The 20,417-nt window shown below is 43.8% G+C and overlaps 1 protein-coding gene across 8 annotated transcripts in view; it reads right to left on the bottom strand.

Moving 5' to 3' along the window:
* LOC143143617 (ubiquitin carboxyl-terminal hydrolase 48) overlaps positions 1–20,417 on the bottom strand; it is a 94,899-nt gene that overhangs the window by 63,081 nt on the left and 11,401 nt on the right. For all 8 annotated transcript variants that reach the window (XM_076305075.1, XM_076305072.1, XM_076305071.1 and 5 more), the window contains one exon: positions 43–150. In XM_076305075.1, the coding sequence (XP_076161190.1) occupies positions 43–150 (108 nt within the window). The remainder of the gene's footprint in view (positions 1–42; positions 151–20,417) is intronic.

Raw genomic sequence — 20,417 nt, 5'->3', positions numbered from 1 at the left:
TAAACGTAAAGGAAACGGAGAAGCGAGAAACAAATTACTTACAATTCATTGTTAATCGTGGGCGGATAGAGAAACCCTTTGTGTGGTTCGCAGAGGAGCGTGGCGTTCCGGATTCCAACCGGTGGTGTTTTCGAAAATATCTCAGCGTACCTGAAACAAAAATTGATACAAAACTTTAATCGATGCTCATCAGATACGAATGAAAAATCTATAAAACGGATCGTTGAGAAACAAACTTAAGATCATCCCTTGAAATCATAATTACTTTCTCGAAATCCCTTTCCCTGTCGCTGCGTTTCAAACGACAACCAACGATTCGCTGCGATAAATCCTCGCGGCGTTAAAAATATATTTTCAGGATTATTTTTACGAACACTATCAGCCAGTTAATCGTTTCGAATAACGCAACCTCGTCCGTGACACGTCTTTCGGGGTCGTGGACCAGAAAGACGACGAGGAGGAACGCTTCCTTCGGGACATTCCGGCGGGGGTGGAGATGTGTCGGGGGATTGGGGTTGTGCATCATTTTTCACATACCACGAGGGGCGGACGGTTTTTGCCATCTCCCTATCCACCCACCATCCAGATAATGCTCTTAAAGACAGATATCTCCCGCGAAACGAGCCAGGTACGCGATCGAACCGAACTGGAGAGTACAGTTGAACGGAGAATCTGCCTGGATTTTCCGGATCGAGCAATTTCTACCCTTGTAGCAGCGGTTAGAATTGGATCGAGCACTATTTTTCACCGCAACGGGGATCAAAATTCGGGCGAGAATTTTAATAACGTGGAGCGTTCCGCAAAATGTAGCGACAACGAAAGATCTTAGAGATGTAATACTAAAAAGTGATTTTACAAATACCAGGTGAGTATTAAGTTATAAAACTTGGAATAACATTTCTTCGTGCAAGGTTTCGTTTTCCAGAAAATCGCTTTTGAACATTCTTGGGACATTTACGTGTCTGTAGAGTACCGAATGTTTCTACTTGTGTAAAAAATCGACGATGAAACGATACTATATGTATTTACAATCACCGATCTTTGAATTAGTTCGCGTAAGTAGAAATCGTGAACGAGAGATAATCGAATACGTACCGTCTCAATAATTTTCAAAACTGAATTCCTCGAAACCAAAGCTTTCTATAAAAAATTTTGATCAACGTCTTCATCGCCTTGATCGTGTTTCAACTTGGAATTCGAAAGACAGCAGTTTTCGAATTTTCTCGACGATCGTTATCGACGAAAATATTCCTCGATTTTAATGTGCATATAATCAAAAAATTAGTGTAAATTCGAATTGTTCGAATACAGTTCGGGCAGAACGTAGTTCCAGTCTTGAACTCCGTCCGCGTTAAAAGCCCCCGGAATCGTCTGTCGCAGAAACGTGTTCGTCCGATGAGGACGAGGACGAAGGTGAGAAAAAAAAAGCACGAAACAGGAAGCTCGCGGAAAGCGTTCGAAAACCGCGAGGACGCCGTGAAAGAGCAAATATCGGTGGCGGAGGATTTAAAAAAAAAGTCTCCCCGCCGGATACCCTCGAGCGAGTTTTCCAGAAGCGAATACGCGTATTAATTATGAGGCTTGTCCAAACAGTCGAACGTAGGGAGGCGCGGGACGGTGGAGAAAATTGGTCACCCTTATTACAGTCGAACCAGGGACACTCTCTGTTGTCTGTGCTCTCTGTGTCCCTCTGTTTCTCTCTCCTCCCACTCACCCCGCCCCGATGATCCTCATTCTCATTTTTTGTATTCCTCGTTCGAGGCTTTGTTTAACTTCTGTCGCGGAATTTTTCCGGCCCGCAGCGATTATTGCTCCCAGGAGATGGAGGAGAAAAACGAGAGCCTGGAACTCCTGTGTAAGGGGGTGATTCTGGTCACCGAAGGTGGAAGAGAAAGGGTCACTACTCGCGACAATCGAGGAAATCGTTTGGAAATACCTAGACGATTTTCCATTTTCGGACAACTATCGCGCAAATTCCGACACGGTAGATACTTTCGAAGATGAACTTCCCTTTTTAACGCGCGATTATTAAATATTTTTACCAAGATTACCTATCCGGTGTTACGTGGCAAATTTTTCTGGTGATTGAACTTTCCCAGAGAAAACGAACGAAACCTAACAATTCTTAAAATGTATGTTCTGCGTACTCGCGATACTTACCTATGTTTGTTCGGTCAATAATAACCACATGGAACTGTAATTTTGAACGTATAATACAAGTTGCAACCGATCGATGCAAAGAGTTAAATCAGTAAAGAATAGTTGCTTAAAGCAAAGGTTTGAAGAATTACCCAGCTTTAGATCTCTCGATGCAACACTTAGGCAGTAAAAGAATCGTATTTAAAGTCTAAACTGCGGAACAAAAGTCGCGAAAGCAAACAGAAAAATTCTGAATGGAGATTGGTCAGTGAAGTAACCGTTTTCTAGATACTCGGTTTTCCAACTTTCGAACCAAGTTCGTAGTACTTTTCAAATTGGAGATTCACGATAAATGGACGACACACCGAGACGAGCCACCCCTGAAAATTAAGAAACTCCGGGACAAATTCCAATTAAGGTGAAGTTCGAAGAGCAACACGAGCGACATACCAGACGAGATGTCGATACGTCTCAGATATCCTTGCGATGATTGCGGTTTACATGATCACTGCGGTCGAGATATCATTATTCAGTACCGGTGCGTAATATCCTGCTCTATGCACGAACGAGTCTGGAGACAACGCTGCAATCGCTGGAAGGACTTTAATCAACAGAGAGATGCCACCAGAATCGCGCGAATATCATCCCGAAGAAAACGACACCGGAGGACGTTCTTTGCACTCTGAGCAACGACACAGAACAATTTCAATTTCATGCTGTCGGTCGTATTAACCCACCCGTTGCGGCACCGTAAATCGCTTTTCCTTCGACGATGGCTTATTTTTCCCGTTGCAAAAAGTCGCGAGGCACGTATCGAACCGAGTATCCTAAGTCCGGTTGCTCTGTAAGCAGAGGCAAATTGTTCAAGGTGATTGCGAAACGCGAGAGAAGAATCGTATTCCCGGTGCAACGAAGAACTCGAAGCGTAACGAAACGTAAAACTGAACCGTCTACGTATCTATCTCGTCTCTACGCCCGACGAATCAACTTCGATTCGACGTAAACGAGTTACGAGTGTACAAAAGTTCAATTCACGACACCTTGAAAGAAAGAGAACGGATCCACCGAAAACTTTCCAAATGGGAAGTTCATTGTAACTTCGAATTCAAACTCTAATACTTCGATCGTACTTGTTCTCGATAATTATCATTATCACGTTGAATTTATTGGAAATATACCACGAAGGAGACGGGAATTTTTTTTTATTCCGCCGATGGTTAATATTCCGAGTCTACATCTGCGTCGATTCGTTCCAGTCGTCGCTCGCTATCGCTTCGTCTCGCTCTGTTTCAATGTCTCTCCTTCGCGACGATCGCGACTTCGTCACGCGACAAACTCGTATACTATATACGATCGTTTCAGCCAATAATGAAAATGCATGTAGTCCGGAGGTGGGGCGACTAATCCGATTCGTTGCCGACTTACGATCCCTGCGTAGTATGGACATTCCGATAGAGCCGAAATCTCGATGTGGCGACAAACCGATATTACTTCCGTAATTGTCGACGTAGAAACGTATCGCTACCCACTGATAGAGGGATCGAAGAAATTCTTGACTTTGAACAATTTTGAAAGCAAAAAGGTTTAAAAATAAGAGAGTTTACGGATCGTTTTCGATGAAACGTTTGATTTTAGAATGAAAAAAAAAATAAAATTAAATAAACACGCGACGCGAAGAAAGTTCCTTCGAATTGCACGCGTATTTCTTCGATACAGCAATCTTTTCATTAACAACGTCAAAAATGACACGCGTCGAAGAAGAATCGCCTCGAAGGGGACAACAATACCATTCCTTCCTCGACGTCCCTTTGAATGTGGCCGATGGTTCGATATTAGCTCGAGCAAACCGCTTTCGACGAGGACGACACGATTATTCGACCGAAACAGGGGTGAAATCTCTCCGTTTCACTCACCAACACCCCGATAACATTCACCGTGCTCTTTTCTCCTCCCCTCTTTCCCTCTCTTTCGTCCAAACGATTCTCCACGTGCCAAGAAATCTTTTCCCTCTCTTCGTTAATTCTTCGTTTCGGTTCAATCGAAGATCCAAAACTTTCGTAAACAAATTTTTCATAAATACTGCATAGATTACGTCACCACCGCTCAATTCTCAATTTTCCATGACAGAATGAAGATGACCGATGTTTTCTCGAACCGACGAATTAAATTCAACGAATCGAAATCTCCGTACTCGCAACATTGTCAAACATCGTAATCAAAGCTCGAGACCCCCCTCGGTAATCGAGTGTCCCACCAACCAATTCTCAATTTTCCATGACAGAATAAAGATAATTAACGTCTTCTCGAACCGACGAATTAAATTCAACGAATCGAAATCTCCGTACTCGCAACATTGTCAAACATCGTAATCGAAGCTCGAGAACCTCTTCGGTAATCGAGTATCCCATCAACCAATTCTCAATTTTCCATGACAGAGTAAAGATAATCGACATCTTCTCGAACCGACGAATTAAATTCAACGAATCGAAATTTCCGTACTCGCAACATTGTCAAACATCGTAATCAAAGCTCGAGACCCCCCTCGGTAATCGAGCGTCCCGAATTTCGTCGGTGTGCCACCTTCTCTAAACCTCGACACCTTCGACGATGCCTGGAGAGTGGTCGAATTCCGTCAAGTTCCGCGCCGGCGGCGGCGCAAAAATAGTCGCGGCGCGACGCGGCATCAACGGCATCGACGAAGCGTCATCTCTCCATCACGGCAACACAATGGCGGACATAAAACGACGGGACCCGATGATATCGTGCCGCGGCACGCTGAAAGTAGTGCAAGAAAATAATAGAAGCGAGTATGATCGCGTCGGCTCGGATAACGAGCCGGATGATTTACAGTTTATCCTTACACCTCCATTTACGAAGGGACCGTGAGTTCCTCCTGCGATCGCTTTAAATTCGCTCTCGTTGATGCAACTGGTCGTCCGCCGGGAGGCGGAGGTAGGGAATACGGTCTGTTTCTCATCATCCTTGGTCCCCTTCTCGGTCTCTTCTTATTTTCTGAATGTCCCGCGGTACCGGGCGCAACATTGTTTTTCTCCCTCCTCGTCGTTTCTCCCTTCCTTCCTTCTCTGTCCGTCTGTGGACAGGCTTTTGGGATTCCTTTTTCGCCGGCCGGACACCGGTGGATCTTTTACCACGGACACGTACACTTCTCGGGCCCCCTCGTAATGATCGCAACGCTCCGATGCACCCGGCCTCCGGGGCTGCTGCAACCCGGGACCGAAACGTCTCTCGCGCCGCATCCGACCATCCGACCATCCGACCATCCGATCCCGTTGCCCCGACCACCGCACGACGCTGGCCCCAACGATTGTTATGTTATAAATTATTATCGTGTTATTACCGTGGCAAACTCGCGTAGCGCTGGCGGTTTCGCCGACGAAGAACCTCTGCTTTTTCTCCACGATCGAATCGAACGGAGGGACCTCGTGCGTTTTACGGGAGAAGTTTGTTTGACGAAGGCTCTTGCGATCCATGACAGACCGGCGAACCCGATTTTACAAAACGGCTCGCGCGGAAAGTTTAAGTCGAAGACTTGTCGCGGTGAACGTTCGAGTTTGTTTTTTTTTTTCTTTTTTTTTTAAATAACTAGATCGACGATCGATCGGGAATAACAACGAGGGCGTATTTAGGTTACACGATTCGAGTAATTCGAAACGTTTTCGATCGTTCGATCCTCCACGTTGGAAGATACACTCGATCTTGAAAGAAAAGTGTAATTTTTTAGGTTGTTCGGAAAGTAGGATATGAAACGATAGTAATGAACAACAACGATGATTTTCACATTCCGACTCGAGATTGAATTTTTGGCAAAGCTTGTACGATTAAAATTAAAACGCAACGTATCAAAATTTTAAGTTTTCCCGAATCGGACAACGGTGGATTAATCAAGAAATTTTTTAATATTGGGTTGTTCGGAAAGTGATTTCGTTTTTCAAAATAAAGAATATATAATTTGACAAAAATTGTGTTTTATTTAAAGAAAAACGAAGTGACTTTCCGAACAACCCAATAGTTCGACAGTATTCTATCGAACTTATTTAAATCGGTCTTAACCGGTTAGAAAACACCGGACCACCTACCTTGTACAATGTCTGATAATAAAACGGAAGTTTGTTTCCTCCTCGACGAAGATTAGGGTAAAACGAATACAGGTATCTACGATCCGACCGGTCGAATGAATATCAAATTATAAAGAACCCAGCACAAATTTAGTACGATGATTTCACCCCCTTAAAACGAATTTTAGCGCGAAGGAAAAATATTAGATTGTTCGGAAAGTGATTTCATTTTTTTCGGTAAAAATGAAACAAAATTTTTCTAGAATGCATAAACATTTTATTAAATTATATATTCTCCATTTTGAAGCACGACTTCCGAACAACCCAATACAAAGAACCCAACGCAGATTTAGAGCAATGATTTCACCCCTTTAAAACGAATTTTAGCGCGAAGGAGAAATAGTTTCGCGTTATCGAAGACTCGCGCTGCAACCTGTATAAAAAATCTCTGGATTACCCGAATCGTTCGATCGTCCACGTTTCCGTATAAGCAGTGTCTGGCAAAAATAAACTAAGAAAGTAGCGTCAGGGTTGGACTTTTCCAAGACCGGTGAAAATTCCCTGCGCGAGGTCCGCGCGCGCGCGCGCACGCGTCGGTTCCACGAAGGTTCGAAAGAGGGTCGCGTGGGTTCGAGAGTCGGAATCGAGAAGGTATCGGCTCGATTTCGAGACGAACGCGGTCTGCTCCTTCCCGCTTCCAGGATCGCGGGTCCAGGGTGACTGCATACCGTGATCGTCGGAGCATCGTCCACGGATTTCGTTTTTACGCCGGCCGAGAGAGCCTCCGGCCGATCTTCTTGTTTGCTCAGGGGGACTCCTCCGGTCGCGAAGAATAGCGTTCCGTTGCGGACGGGGCGAGGGCCGGGACTAAATTTACGCCGGCGGAGTAGCGTAGTTGACCGACGGACTGCGGCAGGATGTCGATTATCGACAGTTTTTGCCGCGATTCCCTACCTTTTTCGTGCCGAACGCATAATTAGCTTTCGTTATTCCAGCGCGCACCGAGCCGGCCGGCCGGCTGGCTTCCGCCCGCTGACAACGATTCAGAAACGATTCAACGAGTCGTCGTCGTCGTCCTCGTCCTCGTCCTCGTCGTCTCTTCCACCTCCAGGAAACTGTGAAAACCTCCGAGAATCTCGCAGTATTTCTTACGATCGTTACCATTCGCGTTGCGTTCGCTAGGGTTTACGGTTAAGGACGTGTGCTTTACCGGACCGTTCAATTTCGACGGTTTGAATTTTTAATTTTTTTTTTTTTTTCTTGGAACACCGAAGAAAAGGACCTTCGAGGCGATAAGAGAATGTTTCTTCTTCGTTTGTCCGTAGTTTCGCGGAAATATTTGTACGCAGTGTCCAACGATACGGTCAGCGTGAAAAGATGAATCGAACGATTTTTTCGAACGAAGTTGAACTAAGATCTTCGAACACGAGTTCTCGGTACGAATTCTTCGCAAAGGTCTCGATTCTTATACCATCGGAAATATTAACACGATTGTCGTTCATTTCGAAGAGAATATACGGGCCCGAATCGTTCGATAATTAACACGCGACGGATTACCCATCATTTGTGACAAAACGTAGAAGCGTAATGCGACGGAAGCTTAATTATGACTTCAGGTTGCGTTAACCGGGCACGATGCACGATGATTTAATGCACGGGCATTCCGGCCAAGTTCGCGGCGCGTTCATTGTTCGAAAAAGCCATTCTGGCCTCTTCCTGCAGTCAGGTATTTACAAAGTTCGCCGGTAACGAGGCTTCGTTAACGGTACGGGAAGCAATAATCGCTCGAGTTGCAGTCGACCCACATTCCTCGAGTTATTGGCGGGAGGATCCTCGTCCTCGTGGCTGAAGAACCGAGGATTCCGTTTGTTCGAAAGAACGCCGAGATTTTCGACGATCCGCGCGGTCGGTCGACGCGCTCCGAGTCCTCGCGAAACGAACGGAGTCGCTCGCGCTCGATCGTTGATCGATTAATCGCCGATCGGAGAGAAGAAAAAAGGAAAAAAATCAAACGGAGCGAACAGCCTTTCGCCAAGACCTCGAGCTAGAAGCGGTTCGAGGCTCCGACCTTCGTTAAATAGGCTCACCTTGGCGCGATCGGTGAAATCAGTGAAGCTGAAAAGTAGACTTCGATCGAACGAGCGTACGTACGCGCGCGCGATTCGATCGAGGAACGCGTGTGAACGTAATCGAGGTAGCCCGTGGTTCGAATTGTTCTCGCTACGCGAGAATATTATCGAAGAGAATCCAACTCGAGAGATACCAAACTCCTCAGAATTTAACTAATTCTTGGTTCACCTGTCTACGTAGTACGATGTATTCGAACAGCCTCATCGATTTCGAGAAACCCCGAAAAATCATCGTAAAGCTTGAACACGAGAAAATGAACTGGTCACCGACTAAATTGAACGTCAAAGTGGGTGCTCCAGGTTCAAGACTGCCCGTCAAGATTCGTTCATCGAATTTCTCCGAGCAATCGCAGAAGACTGTGAAACTTCTTGCTTCGAAAATTAAATCACTCTGCTTTCGTCAGGTCCCCGCTCGGCAAGAAATTGATTCTAATTGTAGAAGAATCTGCCAGCTACCCCCTGTTGTCCGGGTTTCTCGAGTCTCCGCGTGACTCCTTCGACCATCCCGTGGAACCGTTTTTTTCCTTTTCCATTCCGTTAATTTCGAATCGGAGTCGGTCTCCGTCCTTCTCCATTTTGTCCTGTACCGCTGGCCATTGATTGGGCGCCCGTATACAACCGATTTCTTGCCGTCTCTCCTTTTCAGCAGAAATAAATCTTGTGTTTTCGCGTATAAGCGGCCTTTTAATATCACCGGGCTTGATTTACCGCCGCGAGGCCACGCAGCCAACGCGTGTAAGAGAGGCCAAGCCAACGCCACCACCACCTCCTTCGCCCTACCAACTCCCTCCTCCTGGTGACATTTGTCTTCCGGTCGGGAAGAAGGGAACACGACTGTCCCCAGGTTTTCCCTGATTTACCGCCGCTTCCGACGGTATTTGACTAAACGTTCCTGTATCTCCTCGGGGATCCCAAGGATCGCCAATATCACGGACAGAAAACACCACGAGGACACGCTTCCTGTTTTCAACCACCTGTGTCGTTTGCGCGTACGTTCTCAAACATCGAGAAACGTGTTTCGTGGCGTCACTCGATCCTTCCAGGGTTTTTGGAGTTTCAGTGAACCGAAAGTGATCCCCACTTTCGATGTATAACTATTACACACGATTCAAGGACCCGTATCATCCCCAACTATCGTATCGTTGCCTGGAGAAAATTATATTTGACGTGAAAATAAAAATATTAGGTTGTTCGGAAAGTCATTTCGTTGATTCTTTTCGTGAAAATGAAACACGATTTTTTCAGAGTGTATAAACATTTTATTAAATTATACATTCTTCGTTTTGGAAAACGAAATTACTTTCCGAACGACCCAATATTTCCATCTATATTATTTCCTGAAACACACTTTACGTAAGTATTTTTCGCCTTTCTGCGAATTCGAGAAATTTGTGAAAATAGAAGATTCTTAGCACGAAATCTACCTCGTATCCACTGGACTCCAATGTATACTCTGTGTATAAATTTCGTTCAGCAAATTCGTATAATTTATGGAACATACACCGAACGTGTATCAATTTCGATGAGAGAATAAAATAAAAAGAAAAGGAACTTATCGTTACCCGCATCGACGCGCGCTAATGATCGAAACGATTCCAAACCGCCAGAAACTGAACGCGCTAATCGTTCTCTGTCGTCTTCTACGAATTGATTTGGACTCGTTCGGTTAGCTCGATTTTTCTCGCGTTATCGAAGTTATCGTTATCAAAATCCGATTTTACCGAAACTCGTACAGCTGACAATCGCCGTTGGCAGAACGGGGCGGAAAGAACAGAAGTCGGTGAAAAAAATGAACAGCGATAAAAAAAAAAAGTAGGCTCGGGGGCAGGAGGAAAATATCGATGCGGTCGTTTCTCGAAACGAGGCTGCGGCGAGAGGCCGACAGAACCGGCGAATCGTTGCACCGGCTGTGCCGCGTTTTTGCTCAATTTCTCAAAACCGATCGAGCGTTCCCGATCGGGGAGCAACACGCGTAGCTTGCACGCCAGGCGTGACCATCGGCTACCGCGATACACCACGAAAAACGACAGCCGCCCGCCATGCTCAGTCGCTCACGTCTATTTACATTGGCACCGTTGCGGAGAACGGGCCGACCCCGCTCGGACGTGCCTTCCATCGACGACAATGAAAATCTTCGATTCTAGAACGTCTACCGAACTTGCATAATCGACGAACAACGATTTCGAAACGAGCGCTGCGAGCAGGGACGAGGAAGACCCGACTTAGGACACCTCGACGTACAAATCTCACGTTTGAATTTTATTGGATCGTTCGGAAAGTCATTTCAGTTTTTTTTTTGTTTTTGGTGTATAAACGATTTTTTTTGAGTGTATAAATATTTTATCAAATTATACATTCTCCATTTTGGAAAGCGAAAGCACTTTCCGAACAATAAAAGAAAATTGAACGTGTAGAACGCACCGATCGAAAGACTTCGAAAACTTAAATTTGAATAAGCAATTTCTTTAAGAAGATATTTCTAGGTACAATCTACGTTCGATGATTTGAATACCAATTGGAAACGAGATACAACGATGAACTTTGAGTAGATATCTCCGATGTTATGGTGATTCCAAGTAAATAGTTACGTAAAATTAACCGTTTGTCTTTCGTCGAGTCGAGGATTGGAATATACTCGTAGGTTCCGGATTCTTCGGAATCGAATCTACCATCTTATTACCCTTGAAACGTGACGATCCACAATTTCCCTGATCTGTAACCGCTCGGTGTTCCGAAATGTAAGATGAAAGTACTCTCCTCGACTATCACCGTCCGACAAGGTACCAGAAATTATAAACACCGGGAAAACGAACCAGAGAGCGAATTACAAAACACAACGCAGAAGGAGAAAGGAACCGAAAATGTGATGAGACGTCGAGCGAAGAGAAGCGCGAACCCTCTGCAGAAGTCGAAGAATTTCCTCTCCACTCGGGGACATTTTGTCATTCTTCTCATTAAACGCTGCCACAAGCAAACTCTTGGAACCTAATGAACATCGGGGTCTCGACCTTTCTCGAAGTCTACAGTTTCGGTTCTTCCTCTCGTTTCCAGAAACTTCTGAAAGAGCCGAGAATATACAAAAGGAGAATGAAAAGCATAGAACGAGCAGACGAAGGGGTGGGACGTGGAAGAGAAGAAGACGAAGAAGAGGCGTTCAGCTCGCTTTACCCGAGCACTGATGATAGTTTTTGCTCGGCAAGATTTTTTGCCACCACCCCCGAAGCCACCCCCGGGGGGTGGATGATATATGACCGCCCCCGAGACACTGGCCACCCCCGCTGGGAGAAGCAGAAAGCGAAAAAGAGACGGGACGAGGGAGATACATCCTGATTCCGGAAGAATTCCTTATGTACGTGCGCGTGCATTTGTGTTTCAAACGCTGACGCGATCGTTAGCGCGCTTTTCGCGAATTTCAGGGGTGCGTTTCTCGGTGGTAATGGCTGTTTCGTTGTTTCGCTGGCCAATTTCCGTAAAATTTCATCGAGAGAGAGCGTAAGACGAAATGAAAATATTTTCGAATTCTTGCATCGCTTATCCTCAAGCACAACAATCACTTGGACATTTACCAATATTCTAACGATATTGTAACGTGGCCTTGTCACATCATTGGGAAATTTAAGCACATTTAGTCGCAATTTTAGCGGTTACGTCCAAATACTACAATACTTGAAATAATTCGAAAAATAAAGAATTTAATGGAAGTTAATCTATCGATGTTTCTATGTTCGGTTTTGGTCTTTTCTGAATCTGTACAATCTACGTTCAACCATGTTACAAAATATGTATTTTATTTCACATGTTTCAGTGTGTCTATTGGAAAATTGATGAATTAAATTCGATTGGTTACAAGTTGCCAATGTGTTGAACTCTACAATATTCGTAATAGGTCGTACGGTATAAATGTATTCCGAGAGAAGAATTCTCGATCGAGAATTAGCCATTAATTTCCTTACGGAAAATGTGAATCGTTCGCGAGCGAAAAAAAGAGGGCAGAGAGGCTGTAAATTATCAAGATCAAGTGTTTCAATTAAACCGATCGAAGCACGGAATGGCTGCGAATTGTATATTCCCAGTCGGTTAGAAGAGCTTCATAAAGTTGAGGATGTCAATTACCGTGAGAGTCGTCGGAGAGAGCTGCACCCTAAGCCAATATCAAACGAGACGGCAGCTTATGGAACGGCATAAACGAATCTCGAGTCGAAGACGTCGATATTTCATCGATGGAAAAAAGACTCGGAGACATCGAGTTAAATTTCTACGAAGGAGGGTAGAGAGATCGTTCCTCGGGGGGCGGAAAGAATCTTTCAAGAATTAGGACAGTATCAACAGCATCGTAAATATAAACGAATTTTAAAGTATCGTGGTGTTTCACAGCTACGTATAAAATTTCCAAACGTCGATAACAATTGAGAATAATATCTCTGAACGTCGAAAACGGAGAAAATATACAAAGACGATGGGACGAATAAATACTGTACGGGTTAAGACAGAGATATTCAGGCATGCAGGTGTAGAAGTACCTAAAATGTTTCATTTTGTATTTAGTATGTGTGGAAACTCGCGAAGATATTGGAAAGATACTGAAAGAAAAGAAGTTCCAGCGGTTCGAATTTGTTACTCCGCCTTCGTGATGTACACGATTGAGTAAAATCGACAAAGAGTCGCCATCTATAGGCGTGTTTACGAGGGATGAATTAAAATATGAATCCCGAAGGAAGTGAAAGAGCACAAGGCGAAATATTCACACTTGTTTCGTAAGTTAGTTTTCGTGGAGCTGTGCACGTCTAAGGATAAGATAAATAAATGATTTTTCTGTGTAAATACTTGTTGAACAATATTTTATAACGGCAACTTTTGAAATAATTTCGTCTGAAATACTATTTCAAACGTATGCGAGTAAATTTATAGTATCACAATGTGTGAACAGAATGGGTAATTATTACTTCTCGATAGTTTTCGCGAAAATAGTACAACACGAATAATTACGTAACAACAAAAGCTTCTATACTGTAAAAATAAGTGTACGAAAGCAGGCTTTGGAAAAAGAATTAAAAGAACGATTTAGAAACCATTTTGACCGCCGTGGCCACGAGTTCAACTAACAGTTTCTTCTAACCATTTTAAATTTGATACACTGCACCACAAGTACGCACACGCGGGCTTTACCACAAGTTAGACGAAATGCACGAACACGTGCACACAGACTGTAATATTAACTTCAAATACACGACGTATATTTACATAAATCATAAATATGCAGTGTCCAACAGGTGCCCGTATAAACTTTGCTATGATATTCTACGACGAAAAATGAAACGAACGCGTTGCACGCACGTTTGTCGACTCTCTGTTCAACGAATCAATTTTCAAACGAACGAATAAATATTTACGTAAACAATAACACCGCTATTTAAAAAAAAACTTACATCGAATATCGATTCTTTCGAATAAATCGATGTTTCGGTTATTTTCGAATAAGATTACGAGAAATCGTTACTTCGGACGGTTATTTTTCATTTTAATTTCAAATAAAATTTACCCCGATCCGATTCCAAGGATGGACGACGAAACTGCAGAAGGAGTCGAGAAAAAGAGAAGAAGTGTCGAGAGTGGTTCCATATAAGAGAAACAAGAGGGTTCGTTCGACTGTACGCTGGCTGCAGAGGCCTCCTGCAATGAATCAACTTATTTAAGGGTAGTTGGATTTCGCGAGTCGATGCACGGCGACTACCGACCACCCCCTCCAACCCCCTGGTGTCCCTTCTACGGCACAGCACGCCTCGTAGAATGATTTATAGTTTTCCTTCCGTGGCCACCCAGCCACCTACTCAACCCTCGACCCTTCTTCGTTCGTGCAAACGGCACCCCTCTGCCAAATGTACGCAAAATAGTCGGAATTTGTTCACCAGCGCCCCGGCCGAACTTAAATCCTGCTACGAAGATGGAGTGGCGTGCTCGAATATGAAGTAACGAGGTCTCGATTAAGACGTTTTTAAAATCAACGCTCGGAGAACCGAGCGACAATTGGATATTCAATAATGCAATGCAAGGGTAAAAAATAGGGAGACAGAAGCCGAATGATTGATGGATCGGTGTATGGCGCTCGGTTGGCACCGTTGTTCGATTAGTTTTACATTCGTGGGCGTTTTCGCGTCTCTCTTTTTTTTTCTTCTTCGTCGCGTTTCGTACTCGGAACTGTTCCCGTAACGGAAGAGTCGGCGACAAATTGGACTTTTGAAAAATTAGAGATCGTTTCTCGCAAGAATTATTAACGGTGAAACATCGTATCGTCGTGGAATCGTTAACATTGATTCACGTACACACGTGTTCACGACGTTTGTACAAATTAATGTTTCGAGAACAGAAATATTCCGTTGATCAACGGTGTACTTGGGTTGTTCGGAGAGTCATTTCGTTTTCCAAAATGGAGTATATATAAATAAAATGTTTATAGACTCTAAAAAAAATCGTGTTTCATTCTCACCAAAAAAAAAAAAATGAAATGACTTACCGAACATTCTGATATTGCTTATACTGGGTTATCCCTAACCACGATAACTGTAACTCGACGGTTACGAGTGTTAGGATTTGTTCGTTGGGAGCGTTTCAAGAACGAAACGTCGTTGTCATCGGTGACCTCGAGGACAGTGAACGATTCGAAGGATTAGAAATCGAAGAAGAACCACGAACGTCACCTCGAGACACTTCCGTGGCTCTTTAAATAATTATTAACGACCAACCGAAAATGTGACTCCGATCGTGTTGACACTGCATTGTAAGCCGCAGACAATGCTTCGGTGGCTTTCTGAAGCGTGTGCCGGCGAGCTTGATGGAGGTCCAGAACGGTGGCGTCGGAGGGCAGGGGCCGTAATTAATAACTTGGAATTGATTAAGGTGTCAGATAAGTCCATGGAGCCGGTGGCCCGTAGCTCTTTCTCCCTTTCTCCAGCCGCCAGCACTCCTTTCTCCATCGCCGCGACGCGTTACGATATGATTAATAATTTTGAGATAACGCCGCCGCCGTCCCTGCGGAGTCCCTGCACCGTTGTCCCTTTGAGAGGGACCGATTTGCGGCCCCACTTACGGCCTCATAAATGACTAATTATTCTCTCACCGTTCTCGCACCGTTTTCTGTCCGCTCTGCTTAAGAGGTTACACAAGCTTCGAGGTCTCGAAAAATCGAAGTGGAATTTATTTTTTTTTTTTTTTACGCGTAGATCGAAATCTTGAAAATAACCAACAGTCGAGATTCTGCGTCGACATTCTCAACGGGTAATATTTTATTGCGCTCGATCGTGCGCTGTGCGCGCGCGCTGGAGATAAGATATTAACCCTTTCGCTCCGGCGGACGTATATATACGCCCTCGAAGAATGACTATTTATATACGAAGAATGACCACTCATATACGAGGAGCGTATGTATACGCTCTGGAAAAGTGGTCGCTAAGGTACGGAAAGCGTATATATACGCTCTGGAAAAGTGGTCGCTGAGGTACGGAGAGCGTATATATACGCTCTGGCAAAGTGGTCGCTGAGGTACGGAGAGCGTATATATACGTTCATACAATATATACTTTCATTTCATACTTTACACGAGATACTTTTGTTAATCGAGTATCTGGCATCAAAAATGCTTCGAATGAGACATAAAAAAAAAAATTTTAATTCGAAAATGCGTCGTTTGTAGTAAATGTGGAAAAAGCCGCGAGTCGAGGTACTATTGTTCACAATGTGATATTGGCTTATGCATGGTTCCATGCTTTGAACTTTATCCTACCAAACTTGATTATTAATATTGCGTTTGGCTTTAAATACTTTAGTAATTTCGTTACATTGTATTAAAAAATATTATACGAGCATTATAATATAATATATAAAAAAAGTTTTATATTTTATAAAGTAAAACGGTATTACCAAATATAATAAATATCATTGTGAAATTTAGAAAACAATGCGCTCCGTAGCGAAAGGGTTAAGGAAACGTTGGCCGGAAAAATGAGGCCAAAGGACTGTCCAATTGGTCCACGAAGCAAAGATTATCGACTTACTGCGAGATCGTCGTAAAGTGACTGTCGAGAGAAGAGCATCAATGGAAAACTGAGAAACAAATTGAACGACCCGTTTTATCGAACTCACCGTTTTCCATGGACTAACAATTAAGAATAACACGTGCTTGTACAACTGTTGTTGAAAACTAAACACACACACACACACGTGAGAATATATTTGAAAAGATTAAAGATAAAGATAACCGTCCTAGTAAATTGCACAGCACCAGGACTCGATCCTGAACTCTCTCCATTCGCGAAGCTCTCGATCAACCGATCTACCCAGTGTAACGGAGTGAAGTGCAACGTTCGAAGAAAGATTGCCATCGAAACAGTTGCAAAAGTTTCGCGAACTTAGAAGAAGATTCGAGGGAAACGTTCGCGCTATCGCGACGAAACACCGTAAAGCTTGACGGCCGAGGAAACTGCTTCCAACGTATCGAGGTCGGTAAAAAGACCAAGGGAGGTCCTCTTCTCGATAGAAGTTGAGCGATCGTCTATGCAAATACCTAATCCTTTCGCGGATCCGTCCAGGTGACGTTGACGGATTGGCGGAGGACTTTGCACCGAGGCAGCTCGAACAGATTGCAATCCGCGGGACCATTTGTTTCCCCGAGCCGCGAAGAGCTTCCTGGCTACTCGGGGAGAAAGGAGCTCTTCGAGGCCGATTAACGGGTCTCTGTTAATTGCCGATAAAGAGAACGAAACCCGAACGACGATCTCCGTACGGAAAACCGGAAACGACCGACCAATTTCACGCTTTTGGTCCAACTTGGACTCGACGAGAACGATGCTCCAATTGTTCATTTTTTACACCGTATGGCACTCGATGCGAATTAAAAGTCTCGTATAACGCGATTTCACACGTGACCGAACGTATCGCTAGTGTTGTACGAAGATCTACCGTATATGTGTGCATACAGATTCAGAGATACACCTGTATCGCTAAGATGAATAAATAATGTACACCTCGATTTTCAAATTTTAAACAATGAAAGAAAGCGTTCAAAATGCCCGTTTTGTTTTTCAGCACTTCGATATCACGAACGAGGTTTCTGCTTTTAAATTGTCCTTCGAAATGTACATTCTTTGATCCATTCTTCGTTACAACGTTACCTCGTAAATCCACGCTATCTATCCTAACGAATTCAATTTCTTTCACTTTACCTAGAACATTCAAATGTTTCTGCAAATTGGGTGTCCTCTTTCCACGAGATTTAAAAATATAAAATTCTTCTTTCAAGATCTGAAATCTATCTTCTCTTCGGAAGAATCGTCGTTACTGTCGCATTTATCGAGAAGTCTACTTAACATTTGAAACTGAGAACTCACTTCGCGAAAGTGAATAAGATGTACAATAATAGGACTCGCTTAATGAGTAACTCGCCAAAGAAATCTAAAAATTCTCGAGAAATTCTCGAGAGAGGACACTATCCCTAGTATGGACAAGCACGTGTGCTTGAAAATAAATCGTAAGTCAAGAAGTTAAAGACGACCATGGTCCGACGATTCGCGAAACTCACTTCGCGAAAGTAAATAAGATCTACAATAATAGGACTCGCTTAATGAATAACTCGCCAAAGAAATCTAAAAATTCTCGAGAAATTCTCAAGAAAGAACACGGTCCTTGGTATGGAGAAACACGTGTACTCGAAAATAAATCGTAAGTCAAGAAGTTAAAGACGACCATGGTCCGACGATTCGCGAAACTCACTTCGCGAAAGTGAATAAGATGTACAATAATACGACTCGCTTAATGAGTAACTCGCCAAAGAAATGTAAAAATTCTCGAGAAATTCTCAAGAAAGAACATGGATCCATTGGTATGGATAAACACGTGTGCTCTAAAATAAATCGTAAGACAAGAAATTAAAAACGACCGTGTTCCGACGATTCGCGAAACTCACTTCACGAAAGTGAATAAGATGTACGATAATAGGACTCGCTTAATGAGTAACTCGCCAAAGAAATGTAAAAATTCTCGAGAAATTCTCAAGAAAGAACCGTGTCCTTGGTATGGAGAAACACGTGTGCTCTAAAATAAATCGTAAGACAAGAAATTAAAAACGACCGTGTTCCGACGATTTGCGAAATTCACTTCGCGAAAGTGAATAAGACGTACGATAATACGACTCGCTTAATGAGTAACTCGCCAAAGAAATGTAAAAATTCTCGAGAAATTCTCAAGAAAGAACCGTGTCCTTGGTATGGATAAACACGTGTGCTCTAAAATAAATGGTAAGACAAGGGGTTAAAGACGAGGACTCGTGGTCCGACGATCCGCGAGAAAGGATCCACCCTCGCAAAACAGTGGTCCGAAGTGTCGGTGTTGTCCCGCGTGAAATTAAGCCGGCTTCGAAACAGGAGTGTTAAATCTTTCTGACACCGTTGGAAAAAAGGCTTTAATGCCCGGACGGGGTATTACGAGAGCGCGCGCGGGCTGATTATGTGCTTCCTCTTGGACGCTCAAGATTGACGGATTCAAATTTGCCGGGGCTTAAGTTCCACGGGTTCCGCACGGTTTACGGACAGCCGGCTAAACTGGGATCAACCCTTTGCGCGGATTACGGCGTGTGTCATGTCATGCTTGATTTCGGTACCGGCCAAAGGCTCGTGAAAACCCGAAATAAGTGTCGGTCCTCTCACCCCTGGCTAAGTATTTCGAACGGAGAGGGCCGGTGAGCCTTATCGAGCGCGATCCTCCAAAAGGATCGTGTAACGGCCGCGGAAACGAATGGAAATTCAATTTTAACTGCCGGGAGCGATCAACGAGCTCGTTCGATCGGGTCGTTCGTTCGTTGGAATCGAGCGAAGATGAATTCGTGAACGAGATTTGGATAAACACCGAGACGCGCGAATTTCTAATAGAGATCCTTGTTGTTTCACGGGTATTCAAGTACACGTGTAGACGTGTAATTACCGAGTCCGAGCTTTGAACCGTGCAATTCGCGATACACGGGTATCCGTGTATTTCTGTATTACACGCGTGTCACACCTGTATTACAAGTGTGTTTTGTTACACGTGCGTTTTCTATATTACACGTGTACTTTTTATTACACGTGTATGTTTCATTACACTTGTATTTTTTATTACACGTGTATCTTTGATTACACGAGAATTTTTTATTACGTGTGCATTTCTATATTACACATGTATTTTTTATTACAAGTGTAATTTTTATTACAAGTGTATATTTTATTACAAGTGTACTTTTGATTATACATAACATACTCCCATACTTATACTTAATACTTTCCACGGACCGATGAGTCTGGAAAATAATACACGGTCCAACTTTTATACGACTCACAATTAACGTTTAATCGATATCAATAATCACGATGTTCGCCAATTCGTAATGTTAAACTTCAAGACAGAATTCGGGGTGGTTGTAGGAGACAACTCGAAACACAAGTAAATCAAATTTGACCTGTGCTGTCTCGTCAGCTTGTTCGACCGTTTCGCAATTAAGAAACGGCGAGAACGAGTAAGATACAATTAACATCACCTTAACGACAATCTTGTAACCTCGTACAGGAAATTTGTTACAACTCGAAAAACAGTACTCTATTTATTATTCTTTTCTCAAGAACCCACTACTCGTCTCTCCTTCGACAGACGGTGAATCGAGTCGACGAATGTCGAAGAAACATTCGATCGAAAGTCATCGATCAACCGTTAAGTTCGAACGACCGGGTCGATCGATTCCAACGCGTTAACCAGGACCGAGTGAAACAATTCGGTGGAATTCGAAAAACGTTCGCGAATTCCAGGGACGCGTTCCTCGGCATTCATCGCCATTCGGGCCAGGAGGGCACAGGTTTTCGCGACGTTCTTTCGTTACTCCCACTTGGAAGCCACCGCGCCGAAAAATGTTGTTCCCGATTCATTGTAGAAACTTCGACCGCGGTCGAGGAAGGGAAAAGATGGAAAATATTTTTCCCAACCGGCCACGGCATTGTCTCGCGGTGATTAATTCTTCCAACCCCTTTTTTACGCGACAGTAATTATCGGGTTTCGGTAC

Source organism: Ptiloglossa arizonensis, chromosome 2, assembly GCF_051014685.1.
Source record: "Ptiloglossa arizonensis isolate GNS036 chromosome 2, iyPtiAriz1_principal, whole genome shotgun sequence".
Lineage (NCBI taxonomy): Eukaryota > Metazoa > Arthropoda > Insecta > Hymenoptera > Colletidae > Ptiloglossa > Ptiloglossa arizonensis.
Note: the sequence above shows the minus strand (reverse complement) of the source record. Positions and strands in the feature narration are given on the sequence as shown.